We start from the raw sequence: 18,487 nt of genomic DNA, 5'->3' as shown, positions 1-18,487 counted from the left end.
TGAAGAGCTACCTAAATCTAGCTCCGCATTTTTTGCATGAACAGGAAGATCTACTGGTTGCAAATAATGGTAGCTCAAGATATCTACATGTGCCTCGTACATGACTGGGATTAATGATAGTCTCGTTACCCAGTAACGTGACGCTGCCAATATCAAAGCAGCGAGTTTTGACAGCTCTTCATCCTTTATGTCAAGCAAGGGAAAAAGAAAACAGTTGAGCCATGAGACGAAGCATAAACAGAAACGGACATTTTTTTTATTGAATGCCTATCTCTTTGCCCACTTTGTCAGTGAAATCCAAGGCTTGTTTGCATCCAATTCTCACCGTAGATAGAGCATACCCAGTTTAGTTGGATCGAAGGCCTCCATTAATAGCATTCCAAGATAGAGTTCATCTGGTATCCATTGTGCGTCCCACAACTGAAACTAGCCATTGAAAGTGTGATGTTGATGGTTCTTAGGTATGCCCGTAAGAGAAGGAACAGGCGGAGATCCTAAATTCTTGCTAAGGAAGAACACAAGTCAGCCCTGGCTTTTAGTCAAGACATATCTGCGGGGTTGTCTTGTGATATCTACTCTGTTTTCACGACCTCAAAGCGTAGGAGTGGAACTGTCTAATGGCGCCTAAACGTGATATCATGATGTATAGTTGTTGATAATGTTTACTTCTGTCGATAGCGAACTGTGTGGTCGATCTGGAGTAAGTGAGTGTGTAGTGGCCCCAACAACATGGAGTCTGAATCGACTAGTTTAGAAGAGCAGGAGGAGGAGGAGTAAAACAGAAGCGAAAAATTGACAAATGCCAACGAAGGCGTTTGCAAACACCTGACTGAGTACCTCAAGTATACGTTGACATATGAAGAATTAGGTCAACGATTGACTGCTTCTCCAAAATAAGAGCTGATCATTACGTAACAATTCAACTGTTCCATCATATCAACTGGTGTATACAATGATCTTACACAAGTTACCCGATAGTTTTCTATTTATGCTCTTATGTATAGTGTATTTTAACACATATCAGTTGCAGCCCTTTTACATATTCCAGACAACATCTTACCAACTCTGTCAAAATCCTCTAGTGTCAAATATACCTGCCCAGACAATCTAACCCACAGACTCTCAGAATGCAAAATCACCGGTACAAAAGCGTCGTACTCCTCAGCACTGACTTTCTCAATCCATGCTCCAATCGACCTCCCTTTCCCCTCGGCTATATCGTTGCGAGATATGTCAATTGGCAGCCTCACCATCCCCATCGGACATTCCCTCTGCTCTGCCTCGCCGATAACCTCTGTCTCCAAGATTTCCGCAACTCTTTCCGATCCTCGTTGAGCGAGCGTGATGCAATACTTGATAATCTCTTCTTCTCCGCCACAGACCAAGTCGCGGTATTTGATTGCGTCAGACACACACAGAAAGGGTGAATAGTCTAGTGTGCCGACAAACTCAAACGACTGCACAAAGTATGATTTATCGCTCGCTGGAAGCGGGTTGTTGATTTTTGCTTTCCCAGGTTTGTCAATTGGCATGTATCCGTGTGAAGTTGGGAGGGATGATCTTATGAGATGCTGGTTTCGAGCTGGTACGTGAAGAAGGGCGCAAGAGCGAGGCGTGAACAGCCACCTAATCTTGTCAACATAACCCTCTCTTAAACTTCACTTCCTAGGGAGGGGTGTGGTGTACTTGTGTAAATTGCTCACAAAAAAGTCAGCATCCAATTGACGCAAGTCAAGTGGAATGCATCCAACACCGTGAGCGCCATCAATCAAGCTGAGAATATTATACTTCTTGCAGAGCAAAACCATTTCTTCAAACGGAAGTCTGAATGCCGGCATACTAGAAACGGTATCGAAAAGGGCGACTCTGACTCCTTGCAGGCTGATTGCATACTCAAACTTTTCCAAGATCTCCGCCTTGGACATAGGATACTGTATATCAACCCTTACTGCTTCCACACCGGTCACCTTTTCGGTAACATAATCAATGACTTTCTCACAAGCACCATATGTAGTGCTCAAATAAACAATTTTGTCTCCTGGCTCGTACTGTAAGTTCCATAGAACCGTGTGCACGCCTGTCGTAGCATTAGGGATGAGGACCACATTGTCGACATCGGCATTTATCAACCCCGCCACAGCGGCACGCGATTTATCAATCTGACCAGGGACTCTGTATCGTAGATAGATGTCTGGCTGAGCGTCAATCTGCCGTTGATAATTGTGCATGCTTTCGCTGATAGTGTATGGACAGGACCCAAAAGAGCCATTGTTGATGTTGATACCACTGCTGGGAAAAGGGAAGTGGGAGCGTATCGGACTTCCTAGGATATTAGAAAGGGCCATTGTTGCTTTTCTCACGTCCATCTTAGCTAGCTACGGTGGTATTAAATGCTTAGGATCCTTTTTCGACTTGAGATGACTCTTATGTAGATATGTAGCAAACTGCGCCCTAATTAAGACATGATGCCCCACTGGCGCCAGTCTACCAGCAGTCCACTTGGTGGGGTGCTAGAAGATATGAGTCAGAAGTATTTCCCAATAATATCGAAAACAAATTGAGAAAAAAATCTTACCTGATCTTATACATGTGACCTGCTTGACAAGATTTTGATTGATAAATGCTTCATTTGGGGCTGGACTGGGGGACTATTACATCCCCCCCCTTATTTAATGCCAATACGCCTCGCTCGTTTGGAAATAAAACTCCATCATGTTTCAATCTTTATTTATTTATTTTTCTTAGATAAACAGGCTAATTTATCTGGAGCTCATGAAACCTTGATCTAAAACCAGGTGAAGCAAAATTAGACGATGCGAGGTGGCCCTGACAATGAGGAAGCCGACAAGGTCACTGAGAGGCCGCCGAACGGCAAATATCTGCCTCGCCCACGTCAACAGGGTCTGCACGGAGGCCGTGGGGGGGTAATCGGCGGCGTGGCTCAGTAAAGTGCTAGCTAAAAGGGTTAGGAAGAGCAGATACAGATTCTTGGCGACATAACTTACAGCAAGAAGTTATTGAGGATGTCTTTAATATTGCAACTATTCTGACAAACGCTGATTTCAGCCAGGTTATGGCTGAATATACTTCAGCTGAGTCCTAATTCGTTTGTTTTGAGGTCTCCCAGTTTGAAGCAGTTTCTCTACATGCACCCCATCAAACGATATATAGAAGTTTCCTATCTCTTTATACGAAGTACATCACCTTCTCTCAATATATATATTTTCAGTTACATCCGGTCTGAAGATCATTGCGTAAGAGCTTATTTGGTTTAATATTCCTTATGGAAAGTATAAATAATAGCTGGAGATACTGATCTAGTTTACCCTTATAATTAATAGGTAGCGCATAAAACTTACACTCAGCTCTACAACTACATATAATGAACGACATTGAATGGAGAATTGAAGCAATCGACGGGCCGGCGGAGTCTCATAAAAATTGCTAATATTGACAATTCAGAATCGAAATAACGTGCAGGGCAATTGGTCTAGGGGTTAGTACTTTCAGCCCGTTTTTTCATCATCCATTTAACATAAATTCAGGTATGACGCAAAGTTCGCAAGAACTTCTTTGAGGTCCCGGGTTCGATTCCCGGATTGTCCATTTTTCCTTTCTTTTTTTAGGTGAAAGGCTCAAATGATGAACACCGTTGTCAAATCTAAGCGTAATTTATTATTACATAGGGGTTTTGTGGTGCCTTTATTATTCTCGTCCTCACTTTGCTACCTGAAGATCATAAAAGTTCAGATTCTCTCTCATACACACTACTTTTTTTAGTTCAGCATATCAAATTGAACTTTACCAAGCAAAACCTACTCTCTGATAGTGCAATTTTCACAATACCGAAATAAGAAGAGGGCGTGTGGTCTAGTGGTATGACGTTCGTTTTGCATACGAAAGGCCGGGGGTTCGATTCCCTCCTCGTCCATTTTTTTCTTGTCCATTTTTTTCTTGTCCATTTTTTTCTTGTCCATTTTTTTCTTGTCCATTTTTTCTTGTCCATTTTTTTCTTGTCCATTTTTTTCTTGTCCATTTTTTTCTTGTCCATTTTTTTCTTGTCCATTTTTTTCTTGTCCATTTTTTTCTTGTCCATTTTTTTCTTGTCCATTTTTTTCTTGTCCATTTTTTTCTTGTCCAATTTTTCCCGGTTCAGAGCCCTTTGCTATTGTTTTCATACTGTACCTAGCCTTACTTTTAAACTATGACAGTCCCGTTTTGGGGTACTCGAGGAGTCTTATTCCCGGCGCCGCCTGCCCCAAACTGGCGCACCTTCATACAAATATTATCTGCGCTAGACGATTCAATGACCTTATAGGTGCTACCCCAGCTACCCTCCTGAAAGCCAAACGTACCACTCCTGGTAATAACAGGCCGTGTAGAGCTGTTCCTTCCCCGTAACCCCCCCTTGGGGCCTCTTCTTCCCCCAAGCATCGCATCCTCATAAATCGGCCCTACAGGCTCCCTAGCGGCCTCCAGGTCCGATTTGCCATCCCCGAGGGACATAATAGGGTTGGCACCCCCTCGTATGTTAAAAATGTCTGATCATCCTGCTCTCCGAGGATCTTCAGTATGAGATGTTGAAACACTTATAGTATATTGAAGCTACGCTGCTCATCAGCGAGAATATTGGTTTAAGAACATGCGGTTTCTAGATTTCCTAAAGACATTGAAGTTTAGAGCTCGTGGTCATGAATTCTGCTAACAACAAGAAGGTGGGAGCTGGAGTGCAGGAAACGTTCAGTGTCGTGTAAAAAGAAACTAATAAAGATAGTAGGGAAAAGGTGAGAGTCTCGTAGATTATGAGGTTCATTTGTCAATAAAGGAGAAAACGGTAATCCGTTTGCATGCAGCAAACTATGGGTGCATCACATATGCATAGTGAGAACATAATATCATTTACTATGACTTATCTACTGCTGATGTTATCTGGCTCTTAGAACATGAAAACTTCTCTATTTGTACGATAGTCCTTTCTTGCGAGTTTCTTCGTTGAGGCCACTGATGTCTAGATATATACGCTCCCCACAGACATATTGCCCATTTATTATACCTTTCAATTAATATTTGATTTTGATACATGTTATCTACGCGTGGCCCTTGTGGAATCCAGTTGTTTTTGGATAAAATAGCATGTATATGCCTTCAATTTGGACAACTAGATAACTGAGGGATCGATACTTCAGCTCCTCGCCATTCTCATGCTGCCTGTTCGACTGTTTGTCCGGACAGGGTTGACATATAAAAACAAAGCAGCATTATTAAGCACTTAGCTATTTACTATGTGATTAATTATTCGGGGCCCCGCGTGCTAGTTGTAAGGAATGTTATCAATTTGGGAAGGATATTTGGGAGAGGAAAATATACGTAAGAAATTGTATTAGTGTGATTGAAAATTAATTGATATTCTGAAAGAATTAATATCGACATTGAAAGAAAAGAAGCGAAATTTAAATTGAAATTGAAAAGGAACAGGCATCACATCAACAGGTGCAGAGCCAGCCAGACTCCTTTTCTCATTCAGTAGCGCCGAAGCTCAAATTCATAGTGCCCTCAATTATTGGTACCTATGGGATAAAATACAAAAGGGTCACACAAAGAAGGGAGATGCGTATTGCACAATTTTCAATAGTTGGGAGACGGAGAATTGCCATGACTGGTAGCAATATAACCTCACGTAGCCTGTTTAATAAAGAGCGAATCTCTTCGCCATCTCGCGAATGTCCTACAGAATATGTCGCGACTTCTTTCGGTTGTATGCCCGTTGGTCCTTCAACCATTGACGATAACCCTGCACGCTGCCAATCTTCTCGCCATAGTAGTCAGGAACGGGGTTGGCAATAGAGTTTGATGAAGGATCGACGCGGTAGCGCTTGATGCGGTCGAAAAATTCTTTCTCTTTCTGTATAGGTAGGTTGTAAGTAATGGCTAAATAAATTAGAATTTTTGTACTCACAATAGCAACACCACTTCGGAAACGTCTGTTGACAAGACCCCATACCGCATTGCCTAGAACTGGACCAGCTAACCAGCCCAAAGCGCCGCAGGCAGCGGTGGCGAGACCCAAAACGATAAAAGGGTCAAGGCCCATGACTTGTGCACCAAGGGTGTCAAGGTTCTGAGCGGAGAGCACTTGCACACCAATGGCGGTACTGGCGAGAGACGCGAGGACGGACGAAACAAGAGAGTAACGTCGACGAGACGCGCGGAGTTTGAAGTACGTATTCCAGTCGAGAGCAGCAGCCGCAACTCGTGTAGCAGCACCGTCCTTGGAAGTTTTAGCATGAGCACTTACAGACTTTGCAAAAGACCGCTTGAATGAGATGGAAATCTGTGAGGAGAGGTTCGTCGGACGCTGGGTGAATATGTGGGACTGCGTATTTCCTTTTCGCAGTGAATTTTGTGTTCGAGACGTGCAAGTCGTCGAAGAATATGACCGAGCTTGGTTTATGCATGTTGTAGAAAAATTGGCGAGGTTTTTCTTGGGAGAGTTGTGTTCTGCTCGTGGTGTTGATGTGGATTGCTGTGCGAATGAAGTTGTTGGACCTGTACAGATGATCGGGGCAGCCAGGCCGCATGAGAAGCGTGAGCCTCCCAGAATGGCTATCCGCACGGGAGCGTTGATTAATGCGGCATGCATATTGCTAGGAATAATGAAGAAATCTCGCGGTCACTAATTCCCTGATGCAATGGCAGTGCGATTGCAGCTTCAGAAGCTGCGGAGATGCCGTCGCCGCGACTTTGATGCTGGAGACCCACATACGGCTTACATAATAGACTCACGGAATTTTATTGGTTGAATGGATTGATTAAATATTCAAGGAATTCCACCTAGATACATTCATAGACGTTGATAACTGAACTTCTTGAGCCGAATGTGTTTGTATATGATAACAAATAATGATGTTTATGCGCCTACATGAATATGTATATGAGTTTTGTAGCCGAAAATGTAGTGTTCCAGGTGGTTCCTTAACCTAACCAACGTGAGAATCACCAGTCATCGATAATAATAAGGATAACGATGGGGATCGTTCTTTTCAATAAGAATTAAGGATCTCATTCATGATAATCGGGTTTCTTGAGATCGCCGGGTCGGGCTTTTGGCTGTTCAACTCGTCCGAGATCATTGACGCGACCATACAGCCATTTCAACGTCACTGTGTTGACTGCCATAAGAAGAGCACTGACAGTAAATAGTGCAATACGCCCTTTTGTGTCTAAAAGCTCAAGAAGTGGATATGGGTACCTGTTTTGTATTAGATTTGACCCCGAGAGCAGTACAACAACTGTACATACCATCCGTTGATCGAGTAGCACTGCTCCAGCCAGAACCAGTAGCCAAATGCGATACAGCTCGATATCCCCATTGCAGGGAATGCAGTGACCGTCCATGGAGGCGAAAGATAGAGGAGGTCGAAAAGCATGAACAGAGTCGGAAGGAGATGGAAACCCAAATCTATGCAGGAATTAGCAATACGGAATTCTCCGACGATGGAGTAGACTTGCCGGCATAAAGCGGGATGACATCCTCTTCAGGCATCACTAATTTGGGGTCGATCTTAACCAGACAATTAGTATTATACGCAAATATGAACAACACATATCATACCGACTTGATACCCCAGTATAAGACAGTGATTAGGACCTCGAGCGGGGCACTGCAGACTGACAAAACATTCTTTAACAGAAAAAGGCGTCGAGCGAGTGTAATGTCTGCCAAGAACGCAATGGTAAAGGTAAGTGTGGACAGTGCTAGGCCCAGAATTGTCAGGAAAACAAAGTGCCAGCCATAGCCCTCGGAGCTGATTTGTCAATAAACGTCCTCGATGAATCCAGCGAGCAGTACTTACGCATAGTTCGGATTGTCAAGAAGGCTAGCCGGTGTCAGTCAACGATATCAAGAGAGACAGTCATTTTATAGGACCTACAATTTAAACGACGATGAGAAGCTGGCCAATCCAATCAACTAAATCCAAGTTAGCCATGGCATGGAAATCAGGCGCCAAACCTACATGGATAATCGCCGAAGTCTCGCGACTCGGGCTGGACAGCCGTTGCTGTGGGTGCTTTTTGATAAGAATTTCGGGAACCTTGGAAGCAGACATATCGATGCAATGACTATAGCGATTGGCCTGGAAGAATGAACGAACAGGGTATAGGAATAACAACACGGAACAGAAGGGAGAGAAAGCCCAACATCATCTCCGACTTTCGATGTGTTTTGCTCAGGCGCTAAACCGCTTCAGGAACACAGCCTCGAGTCCTCGACTCCACAAGCCAATGAGAGGCATCGCCCTTTCTCCTGCCTGGTTCAATCAGCGTGGACCAGCTTATCCGTCGGCGCCTATCGAAGCCACCCCACGCATACAAGGATCATTGTTGCTCCGGGGCCGGGTATCTCCGCAGCCTCGTGCGCGGCGAGATTGATCGCCGGTGTTAGCTGTCACCGTTTCGTGAATCGTTCTCGAAAACGCCTATTCTATAACCCTAATACCAGAATTAAGCTCGATTAAGACTCAATTTCTCTCCCAGTTTTGCTTACCTTCGCTCTTGTATGGCAACCGGCGAGTTCAAACGCCGATCTATTGCCTCGATGAACAGGAACCAGGGTGTTACTCCATCGATGAATTCTCCTATTATTTTAGGAGCCTCCACTGAAAAATACTTTATTCATATTTCAGAATCTATAGAACCGAGTTAAACCTTGATGGCTGCGAGTTTTCTTGTGAATTCGTCTCTTTATTCCTTTCTAATTCCAATTCCCCTTTCTATTTCTATTTGCTCAAGGTCCCTGGATCAGAATGCCGAGACCAAAACGTCCAGGTGCACCTGAGCCGAAACGAAGAAGTCGCCATGGATGCTGGTCAGTATTTCTATCCTCATATAATGAGACCAAAGGAAGCTAACATGAACCAGGCCGTGCAAAAGAAGAAAAGTCAAGTGGTATGCCTAAACAATTAAGTCTTGACGTAGAAAACAACTAAATTCTAGAAGTGGTGAAGAAAGGCCATCATGCTCAAACTGCGTACGTCAAGGCGATACCTGCGACTATAGTGTCCGCCTCAATTGGGAGGGAAGGACCAAAAGAAAGTCCATAGAACCAGGAACTCCCAGTTCGTATTCAGGGATGTCCATGTTCTCAACGACTACGTTCTCGCAGAGCCCAAGCATGGCATCGCCAACTCCGTCGGACTGGCAATCTCCGGCCGTGTTTTCTAATTTTGTTCAGCAAGAATGGTCCGTTGGTAGTGGATCGAGCCCGCAAGCATCGTCATCCAGTCCAGGCAACTCGCGAGTCCTTCGGATAACCCCTGTTTCCCCTTCATCAGCACTGGCAAACTCTCCTACGGGGTATGACAGTCACAGCCAAGGTACTATGGACCATTCAATGAAGATCGACTCTCCAGCTACGTCCACTGTTGCGGAGCGCGTCATGTCTCCCCCAGAGTACCCTGCTTCATTGGCTGTGGCAGCAACTGATAATCTACAGCGATCCCATGGTTTTCGATTTCCTGATTCGTCTGACCAAAATCTCTCGTTTGGGTCTAGCTTCAATCATTTCTCTCCGCTGGGTTTCGAGAACAATTCCATCTCACAGCCGACATCTTTTCTTCGTGAAACTTTTTCTCCCTCTGATGTGCCTGTGGACGCTTCTCTTCCTCTGGATGGCTCACACCGAGCTAAGCGTTACAAGGAAGCGGATCATGATTACCCGCATCATCGCAGATCATCTACTCGAAATAGTACCGGAAGCATCCCTCCTGCAGAGCTCCCTTCAGTACCGTTTATTCAAGGTCTTCGTCGAGTACCTCTGATGACCCTGCTATCGCAATCTGCAGAAGCAAGTTTAACATTAGAGGAGATCAAGAACATGGAGAACAGACAAGTTGTGATCAGTGGCCATGAAGTGATCTTCGGGTTTGACTGTGGCAATCCAGACTACGATGTTAACAAGAACGACGACTCTAGCGCAATAGAACCAATAGACACCTCATCCGAAGAGGTCTTTACGAACGAGGAACTGAGCACTGTGTCAGAAAAAACACTCATGGGATCTTTCCGAGTACGAAGAAGGTCTTCTTTTACAACAGGTGGAGGATATTATGTGACGCCTGTTCGAGTCAAGATTCCACGTCGAATGACGCCTCTGCCAGCAACGCTATTGGAAAATCCAGTCAATATGATGTACTTTCATCACTTCATTGATCATACAGCTCGCATTCTAGTTCCGCATGATTGCGATAAAAATGCATTCCTTGATGTGTTACCTGCTAGTAAGTGAAATATACTCCACTCAAGCCTTTTGGTCTAAGAAACGATGTTTAGTGGCTATTGCGGATCCGAATCTACTCAATTTAATGCTAGCATATTCGGCAAGTCACCGAGCGCGTTTTCTACGTCACCAAGAACCTTCTCTTCGGATCGCCCATTGGGTCAGAGCTGTTTTTCCAACATTACGCCATGCTTTAAACGAACCAGATGAAAAGGTTACCTACAGTCATTTGGCTACTGCTATCATGCTGCTGTCTTTGAAAATCGTTTCACCGAGTACCTTTGAGGTGCCCATCACCTGGCAGACTCATTTGAAGCTCGCTCGCGACTTGTTTGTTGCTTGCGGTGTCCATCGTGACGCGCGTCCTGAAAACAAAGAGGCATATTTTTTGGCTCATTGGTTCGGGTATCTTGATACTGTCGGCAGTCTATCATGTCGACGCAGCGGCGCTCCGTTGCTACAAACAAACTACTGGTCACCTACATTATCCGACCCTCTTCAAGATCACGAGGCAGAAGATGACGATGAAAACTACCGAGTCGACTGTTTTTCTGGTTGTACGCCGTCGACTGGAGCACACCTAGCACGGCTCGGACACTTGACTCACCAATGTGATAGCGAACGCTTCGACGAGGTTGATAACTTCCTACCTCACTGGACACCATCACCAGAAGTCATCCAGACCGCCGAGACCTTGCTACTCGACATGGAACACAGCCGGCAGCGCGGCCATGCGATGGGCACTCACCATACAGAGCTGGAAAACGACGAGATGATCGCCATCGACCAGGCATTCCACTGGTCCGCTATTCTGCACTTATACCGCCGCGTCCTGGGAAAGGATTCGTACTGCAGCGAAGTCCAGGAAGCAATCGGCTATCTCTGCAACGCCATCGCACGTATCCGTCCCGGTAGCTCGACAGAATGTTCTGTGCTATTCCCTCTTTTCACAGCCGGTTGTGAAGTTCAGGACCCAGAGCAGCGGCTGGAAATCATGACGCGGGTGATGAATTTTGAAGCAGAAGGTCTTAAGCAGGTAGGCTTAATCGGATAGTCTTTCTATGGTTGGTTTGCTAATGAGTACAGTTCAAAAATGCGCGGAAACTAATGCAGCGGTGCTGGGAGAAGGATCTGCCGTGGGTAGCGTTAGCGCAAGGGGAGTTTCTCGGGTAGATCTATTCTGCATGTGTGTAGTAGCACGTGTCAATATATAGGTAATCAATTTCGGGTTAATCATTCATTCAACTTAGGATTTAGCACAAGTATAACTATAGATCATAAACCGTGTGGTGTGGATTTGATGTTGCGGGTCGCAGAAGATCGATAGCAGCACAACTTTCTATGCTCTGTTCTCATAGTTATGTTGCCAATTTTTTTTATTATTGATTTTAATTCTCAAGTCACTAAAATGATCTCTATTATTTTGAAACTACGACAATACTACATAATATAAATCGAAGACAATTAAGAAGGCACAACATTTGAATGCTAGATAACTGCTAATAGACACCTGGTTGTAAGAAAAAAGACTTACATTTGGCGCGCATAAGGCAAACCCCAGCTCATCCTATTGTCTCATTGTCGACGCCGCAACTATGTCTGCTGTCAAGTTGAACGTACCATAGTCGTTCTCAAGGCCTGCGAAGCCAGACTCTGCACGATTCCATTCTCATCAAACCCCACAACAAATGCGTCCGGAGCCAGAAGGTTATAAGAAAGGCCATCTAATTGGAACCAGTAGTCATTATACTCACTCCAAGGATCGCTACTAATAGGTGCCCCATTTCGGGTCAAGCAATCCATATGGAATTTGTAATAGGTCAAGCCTTCGGAACTCCACATTTTCAGGTCTGTTGGATAGAGGCGGAAATCGTTGAATTCGGCATAGAATTCATTGTTTAGGAAATTAGTACTGTTGCTGATCCATTGCTTGATGACGACACCGGGACCGCCGTCTACTGCAAGAGTGATTGAAGAGTTGCGGTCGGTGGATTTGAATGTGCCTGTGAATGCGTTTGAGGCCTGCTGTTTGGCAGCCGCTTCTGCCGCGGTATACTTGAAGACGTTAGAGGTGGAAGATGTAATAGCTGGACTATTGCCATCTACTCACGAAAATATCAACTAGTGTCCCTCGTACAGGAGCTACTTGGGAATTTGGATTATCGCCTGCCGCAAGGACGGTGATGCCGATATTGTAGTCAGGGACAAGACCGAAGTAAGTGGAATATTGGCCGACGTCTCCGCTTTTGCTATATGTATCCACGATACGACTTGTATTCAGGATTGTGTTGATAAGGGTAGGAAGTCGATAGATCTCCCAAGGAGCCTTGTGAAAAGATACAGGTTAGCCCTCGAGTTCATTTAGGTGATCAAACTTTCCACTGACCCCGACTGCAGCTGCCCACTGCGATGTAAATGTTGTCGGTTTCATCCAGCGCCGAGTGACGACCGGTGATATCAATTTATTGTTTAGAATCGCTTGACCCCAAGTAATGAGATCCCTGGTCGAGATGTATTGACCGCCGGCTCTGGAGCAATATAAGTTTTACTGTGAAAAGTGGGTGCAAGTGAGACTGTTTCTTACGGATCCTGGACGTTCAAGTCATAACTCCACATCGCATAGCTGTCGTTTCTAGGGATGATAGCATCCACGTTGTTGCCAGGTGGTGTTGGTGTGGTCGAGTTCATACCTAGCTTTTGTGCAAAGTCAAGTTGGCCCTGGTTAATCGTCTTACCAGTAATGTTTTCATATGCATACCCAAGAATAGAATAGGCTATGTTGGAATAGCTGGGACTCGTGTAGGACAGAAAGACTGGGGGGTGATTGATAACCTGGGTGAAGAATTCTGAGATTCTCGAGTCAATTGGCTAGTCCACACGTAAAGACAGATTTACTTACGTGCTCTAGTGCAAGGGGGCTCCGGGCCATAGGAGCTACAGTTTATCACAGTTTCATTGCCTAGCGGAGGGAACCCATTTGGGATGTTGGTTGAAACAGGTGGCTGCTGGAAGCCTTCTGATGCTAGATCGCCAAGTGATACTTCTCTAAAAGTTAATATCGACAAGTAGAAAGTCCGAGGCATGTTTACCTCCACGCCCAATGCCTGATATTTGGGAGGCAAGAGAACCGACAGTTACTTCACTCCAGTTGGTTTGCAGGAGAGGGTTTTGATAACTCTGAGCGGCGGCGGCAAGTTCCGGCTATACCAGAGAATCAGCTTAGAACGCTGGTAGAGTCAAATATAGACGTCGAGCTTACCACATATTTCGTGATTGGCTCTGTGAATATGGAATCTCCAATATCTATCATCCAGGCATACATCACCAGGAGTTTTCCCAAGCTACCGGTTCGGTAGATTGTGTCATCTGTCAGCTTTCCTCTCGTACAAGAGCCATTGAGCTGAGGTGCTTCGAAATGAAAGTCGAATAAAGGTTCGTTATTTCCTAAATCGAAGACAGACGCGGAAAAAGAGGTGCCTAAGTTGTCGAATGGACCATAGGTGCTGTTTCCTGTCTGAATAATCACGTTTAGGGTAGCTGTAGCTTGTATTACGGCATTGTCCCATGCTTCAAAAGAACGGTTGGCGGAGGGAAGGTAGATAGGGCCAAGTAAACTTAGGTCGATCTTCGGATCAAAAACCACCGCCGAGGTGGATGCGGTAAGGGACACCCAAGGAAGAGCACGTTCAACTCTCATGACTCTGTCGATTAGACTGTATTGTTAAAGAAACTAAAAGGAATTAAGGATGATTGTCAGATAAAGCACTTGACGGTTCAGAGTGCAGAATGCAGTTTAAAAGGAAACCAGGTCACTGATGAGTCAACTGGTATTGCACTCTCCCCATTCTTATATAGTTGTGCGATATAACACCTGACTTCCCGTCACTTTGGAATAGACCGAAGGAATGAGGATCTACGCTAAGGAAATCAAACAAGCTATGAAACATTAAATTAACTTGGGGTCAAAGCCAATGCGTGCGGATTGGGTCGCGGTTTTTTTGGATAGGGAAACCGGGAAACCCTAACGTTGTTTCTTTGTACGAACTAAGGATTGTTACTGGGGCGGGTCACGAATCGAGAATAGTTAAAATTCTGTTTGAAAGAGATTGGAAATTCAAGCCTAGGTCATTTAATACCGACTACCAAACACCGATAGTTGTCAATTTTCGCGTTTGTCGATTTGCAATTTCCGAGAATTCCAACTATTCCATCAATGATAGTTCAAAGTTTAATTGGGAAGTATATACTTGACTGTTTAATGTTCTAAAAAGAATCATTTTTACCTATATACAGTCTATGGAAGTCATTATCACGATTCATAGATACAAGGGTTCTGATGAACCTTGCCATGCTGACTCATACTGGCTCACGCTTGCCTTTAGCTAAGGACTTGATACAGTTGTGTAGTTCCCCCAGCCGAGCCCCAGTCAGCCAGCGCAAGAAAGTGGTGTTGTTCATTCCTACCAGCCACGGCCAGATGATGCTAATCTCTGTCACATTTCTAGGGCTAGTGTCTCATGTCTGGCCGTTGTCGCTGCTTGTCACGATCTTCATATCTGGGCTGGTACCTAGTGCTGAGTACCCGTAGATATGGAACGAAGTGACTAAAGTGTCACCCGATTACAAAATCTGGGAGCACCAGCAGTGCTGCCGTCGGGAACCGTATAGAGCCGTATAGAGCCGTGCTTGACCACTCCACGAAGAGCCGTCGCCGCTAGACAAGACATAATCGATGGAGGACATTCCTAGTCCTATCTCAGTGTTTTCAAAACCCAAACTCCATGACATTAGACCTGTTACGCGAGACTTATATTTGATATATGTTGAAGACTTGTATCAAGTTCCCATTGTCATCGAGGTTGGCACCTCTACGTCCGATAGGTATGCCCACGATGAGCTGCCATCGTCGGAATATGACATAGTGATGCGTTAGGTCACAAATCAGCCGTCTGGATTTTTGTCGTGTTTCGATAGCGAAGAGGATACGCTCGCTTGACAGCTGCAGTGGGAAGGAGTTGTCTATCTCGGACGTGGAGGCTTGGTTCTGAATTACCTGTTCAGTATGGTTCATTGAATCATCTAGGGAGGAGTGTCATGATATAGTTTCTAGAGTGGCGATAGTGACCTGCGTCGTACCAAAAATACTTCCATATTGGCGGTCATTTTTATCTTCAACTTCGATTATGTTGGTCCGCAAATGTTTCGCTGACTGGTTGGGTACGTTGACTTGAAGAATCATCCAGACCGCATATGAACATGAGTCTGACTAAAATTATTTAGTTTGACCAGTTGTGTAACGTTGACATAGAAGAAATCTTAAGCTAAATATGTACCTAAGGCTGATTGACATATGCTGAGCTGATGGATTGTGTAACGTTAACTTGAAGAAGAGCAAATCAATCAACACATATAGATATGGATTAGGTCTAATATTAGTACATCCTTGGCATGCTGAAGGAATAAATACAGCGTCACTAATCTCTTTTAATTCTTCCACTTCACCTAATCTTTCCTGTTTTGTGATTTTTGATTTATAGTTTCTTTGGTGTTCTACTACTATCATCCCTTTGCACATGTAGTGTACTAGACAGGGCAGATATAGATTCCATTCCTCTTTAAGTATAATAATTGATATACTATTCCCTACAACGAATCACAGACATTAATTATAATATTATATCTCCACTACAAAGTTAATTGTGAGTTATTCATAGATTATTGTCAATGGCCTATGCTATGTAGTTGGCGTTATATTTGAAGATCTAACATGTACATTCCATCCTTACAGTTGACAACTTCTTAGGAACAAAAATATAGAATTCAGATCTACGGCTGATCATACGAGTAGTAGATTCAAGGCTGTAGGCAGTATTATTTATAAAGTCTGTACAGATGCTATCTAAAAGCCAATCCATCATCGATGTGCATAAAAAAGAGGCCGTTTCCATCAACAGGATGATCTCCATTCTCCACCGTTCTCTCGCTTTCAAACCATCACGGATCAAGCATTAAGTTTGTGTAGTGTGCATAATGATGACAAAGTAAATCCACTATAAGGAAAATTCAATTTAAATCCAAGCAAGAGCGTAATGAGATAATCACCAAAAACTACTATAACTTGTAAGATATTATGTATAGTCAAAAGAATTGATAAACACACTAAACAGTAGACCCAAAAAGTAAATATAAGATTTGAAATAGATAGATAAAAGCATAAAAGATAATGGAGATTAGTTTAGTTTCTTTCATATAATGATTTAAAGATATTGAATGCATATATGTTGTATTACATAAGCAGCGCTCAACCGTGGCGATGAAAAAAGTCTGGTCCGTGGTAAGTATGATGACAGCACAGCCACGTGAACCCGCACGTGGGAGCAGTCGGTGATAAGCCATGGCGATCAAGAGCGAGTCTCACAGTTGAGCAGAGCAGAGCAGACAGAGTAGACGAAGAGCAACTCATCGGTTCTCGCAAGCACGACAGAGCAGACAAGGAGAGAGAGAGGCGCGTAGAAGGGAAAGAGCGGGGCGGTGGCCAAGCAATCGCATTGGCATCCCCGCCGACAAAAATCTCTCCTCTCTCCCCTCTTTCCTGGCAGACAGACAGACAGACACAGCAGTCAAAGAACAGGTCGAAAGTAAAGAGACGACAGAAGCAAGAAACAAACTCCTCTCGTCACACCCGAAAGTTTCCTTCCTCGGTCGTCACACCATGTCGGGTCGCCAAGTGTCCCACGGTCGCGGCGGCGCAGGTAAGCACGCAAGCATGCCAGCTCTGTCCAGCAACCTGGCTCTGCAGTGTATATAATCGTCTCTAACCTGGTCTCTTGCATGCAGGGAACATCCACACGGATGGCAAGCCGCCCTCGCCCGCCGACCTCGTCACCCCCACCATCAAGCAGGACTTCTACACCACCGGCCGCGGGGGTTCAGGCAACATGATGTTCAACGACAAGGAGCGTCCAGAAATCGCGCGTGGTAGTCAGGATGTCGAGGAGCCGCCGAAGCGGTCGCAGGAGAACATCCAGTTTACTGGCCGCGGTGAGTCAGATCCTTCTGCCGTGCTGTGCTGAATTGCTAGCTGACATGGAGTCGTGTAGGTGGTGTCGCCAACGCTGTTATCCCCAGTGTCGAGGAACAGAAAGCCAAAGCCACTAACTCTGAACCACGAGAGCGAGTGCCATCGAAGGAACGGCCTAAGGGGGTACCTGGTGCATAATGGGTCTCAGTTCTGGTTATCAGTTTGTCAGTTGTCAGTCTCTGGTCTAGATTTGGACCGATAAAAGTGTTTAGCTGGGATACCCTTTTGGCGCATGGGTGTAATTCTAGGGTAGTCTGGGATATCTAGATATCCAGACCCGTGTTTGTGTGTTATATTATTGGCGTTATTGATTGAGTATTATTGTGAGTTTGAATAGAGAGAGTATGGCCAAACTAGACGGACACGACTTTTTAAAGCAAGCGGTGCAACGCAATAAGAAAGTAGCAACGAAAAAAGAAAAGAAAAGAAAGAAAATAAATATAGATTGAGCTAGCACCCCGCAACCTCGCAGCAATCGAATTGACGCTCGAGACGTTATCAGCTTATCTTTCTGCACCCCTTGTCATCATGCAACTAAAAGACAGCGTGGAGGGGTATTTCTGCTAATCAATAGCTGCATGGGCAATTGTTAATTTGTTACTGTAATGCTATAGGCTAATTTGGGAATGCCTATTGTTGTATCCAATCAATGTTATGTTATATAAGAACGCATCATCATGTTTAATTTCTCCGTACGTGTAGTGTGTAGTAACTCTCGGATGTTCTTCGGTGTCCTATTTAGGGGAACACTCATTTTTCACCCCACATATGCTCACCAGAGTCGTTGTAGTATGACAAGCGCTTGCAAGAAGACTTCCTGCCATCGGTCTACTATGGACCTCGCACTAAAGAGCCTGTTACAAGGGTTCCTTGAGACATTAGCTCTGAACTGTTTCAATGGATAGTGAAGAGTTGGTTGTTTCAGTCGACCGGTTTAGAGGCCCATAATAACTCAGATATATTCACAAGAAGAGTAATGAAGGATATAACATCAAGATATTAGTGTAAATGCAGATGAAAGATAGAAATCTGATATTGTATTCAAACTTTTGTCACATGAGTATATTCCACAGCTTCAGTCTCCTCCTCGTTTCAATATAGAGTGTACATTTACCTCGCGATGTGAATAC

General features: G+C 44.5%; 6 protein-coding genes and 2 non-coding genes across 8 annotated transcripts; 4 read left to right on the top strand and 4 right to left on the bottom strand.

The window, feature by feature from the left end:
* Window positions 1-919: 919 nt before the first annotated feature.
* Window positions 920-2,383, bottom strand: BGW36DRAFT_369324 (putative cysteine desulfurylase). The gene is made up of 2 exons (XM_046215118.1): window positions 1,687-2,383; window positions 920-1,626 (listed from the first exon to the last, which is right to left on the bottom strand). The coding sequence occupies exons 1-2, from the start codon at window positions 2,364-2,366 to the stop codon at window positions 1,011-1,013; spliced, it is 1,296 nt and encodes a 431-aa protein (XP_046076446.1). The 5' UTR covers window positions 2,367-2,383; the 3' UTR covers window positions 920-1,010.
* A 1,096-nt stretch (window positions 2,384-3,479) lies between these two features.
* Window positions 3,480-3,606, top strand: BGW36DRAFT_t12. Its single transcript has one exon. It is a non-coding gene; the product is annotated as a tRNA-Gly (tRNA).
* Window positions 3,607-3,859: 253 nt separating this feature from the next.
* Window positions 3,860-3,931, top strand: BGW36DRAFT_t13. Its single transcript has one exon. It is a non-coding gene; the product is annotated as a tRNA-Ala (tRNA).
* A 1,436-nt stretch (window positions 3,932-5,367) lies between these two features.
* Window positions 5,368-6,784, bottom strand: BGW36DRAFT_369319 (mitochondrial import protein Pam17-domain-containing protein). Its single transcript, XM_046215117.1, has 2 exons — window positions 5,957-6,784; window positions 5,368-5,902 (listed from the first exon to the last, which is right to left on the bottom strand). The coding sequence occupies exons 1-2, from the start codon at window positions 6,638-6,640 to the stop codon at window positions 5,726-5,728; spliced, it is 861 nt and encodes a 286-aa protein (XP_046076445.1). The 5' UTR covers window positions 6,641-6,784; the 3' UTR covers window positions 5,368-5,725.
* A 3-nt stretch (window positions 6,785-6,787) lies between these two features.
* Window positions 6,788-8,374, bottom strand: BGW36DRAFT_369316 (putative integral membrane protein). Its single transcript, XM_046215116.1, has 7 exons — window positions 8,016-8,374; window positions 7,932-7,969; window positions 7,854-7,877; window positions 7,613-7,805; window positions 7,510-7,561; window positions 7,300-7,459; window positions 6,788-7,249 (listed from the first exon to the last, which is right to left on the bottom strand). Exons 1-7 carry the CDS (start codon window positions 8,106-8,108, stop codon window positions 7,060-7,062), a joined length of 750 nt encoding a protein of 249 aa, XP_046076444.1. The 5' UTR covers window positions 8,109-8,374; the 3' UTR covers window positions 6,788-7,059.
* Window positions 8,375-8,449: 75 nt separating this feature from the next.
* BGW36DRAFT_369314 (fungal-specific transcription factor domain-containing protein) lies at window positions 8,450-11,731 on the top strand. Its single transcript, XM_046215115.1, has 5 exons — window positions 8,450-8,866; window positions 8,920-8,946; window positions 8,998-10,277; window positions 10,330-11,312; window positions 11,363-11,731. Exons 1-5 carry the CDS (start codon window positions 8,805-8,807, stop codon window positions 11,447-11,449), a joined length of 2,439 nt encoding a protein of 812 aa, XP_046076443.1. The 5' UTR covers window positions 8,450-8,804; the 3' UTR covers window positions 11,450-11,731.
* A 127-nt stretch (window positions 11,732-11,858) lies between these two features.
* Window positions 11,859-13,973, bottom strand: BGW36DRAFT_443627 (putative penicillin-binding protein; the record flags this gene model as incomplete). The annotated part of the gene is made up of 7 exons (XM_046221619.1): window positions 11,859-12,331; window positions 12,387-12,602; window positions 12,663-12,804; window positions 12,861-13,122; window positions 13,176-13,319; window positions 13,366-13,477; window positions 13,536-13,973. The coding sequence occupies 7 exons, from the start codon at window positions 13,971-13,973 to the stop codon at window positions 11,882-11,884; spliced, it is 1,764 nt and encodes a 587-aa protein (XP_046076442.1). The 3' UTR covers window positions 11,859-11,881.
* Window positions 13,974-16,988: 3,015 nt separating this feature from the next.
* On the top strand, window positions 16,989-17,495 carry BGW36DRAFT_354845 (uncharacterized protein; the record flags this gene model as incomplete). Its single annotated transcript, XM_046213573.1, has 3 exons — window positions 16,989-17,028; window positions 17,114-17,317; window positions 17,377-17,495. The coding sequence occupies 3 exons, from the start codon at window positions 16,989-16,991 to the stop codon at window positions 17,493-17,495; spliced, it is 363 nt and encodes a 120-aa protein (XP_046076441.1).
* Between the last annotated feature and the right edge of the window lie 992 nt (window positions 17,496-18,487).

This window comes from Talaromyces proteolyticus (assembly GCF_021365285.1).
Source record: "Talaromyces proteolyticus strain PMI_201 chromosome Unknown BGW36scaffold_2, whole genome shotgun sequence".
In the NCBI taxonomy this organism is placed as follows: Eukaryota; Fungi; Ascomycota; class Eurotiomycetes; order Eurotiales; family Trichocomaceae; genus Talaromyces; species Talaromyces proteolyticus.
This window is presented reverse-complemented; position numbering and strand designations above follow the sequence as displayed.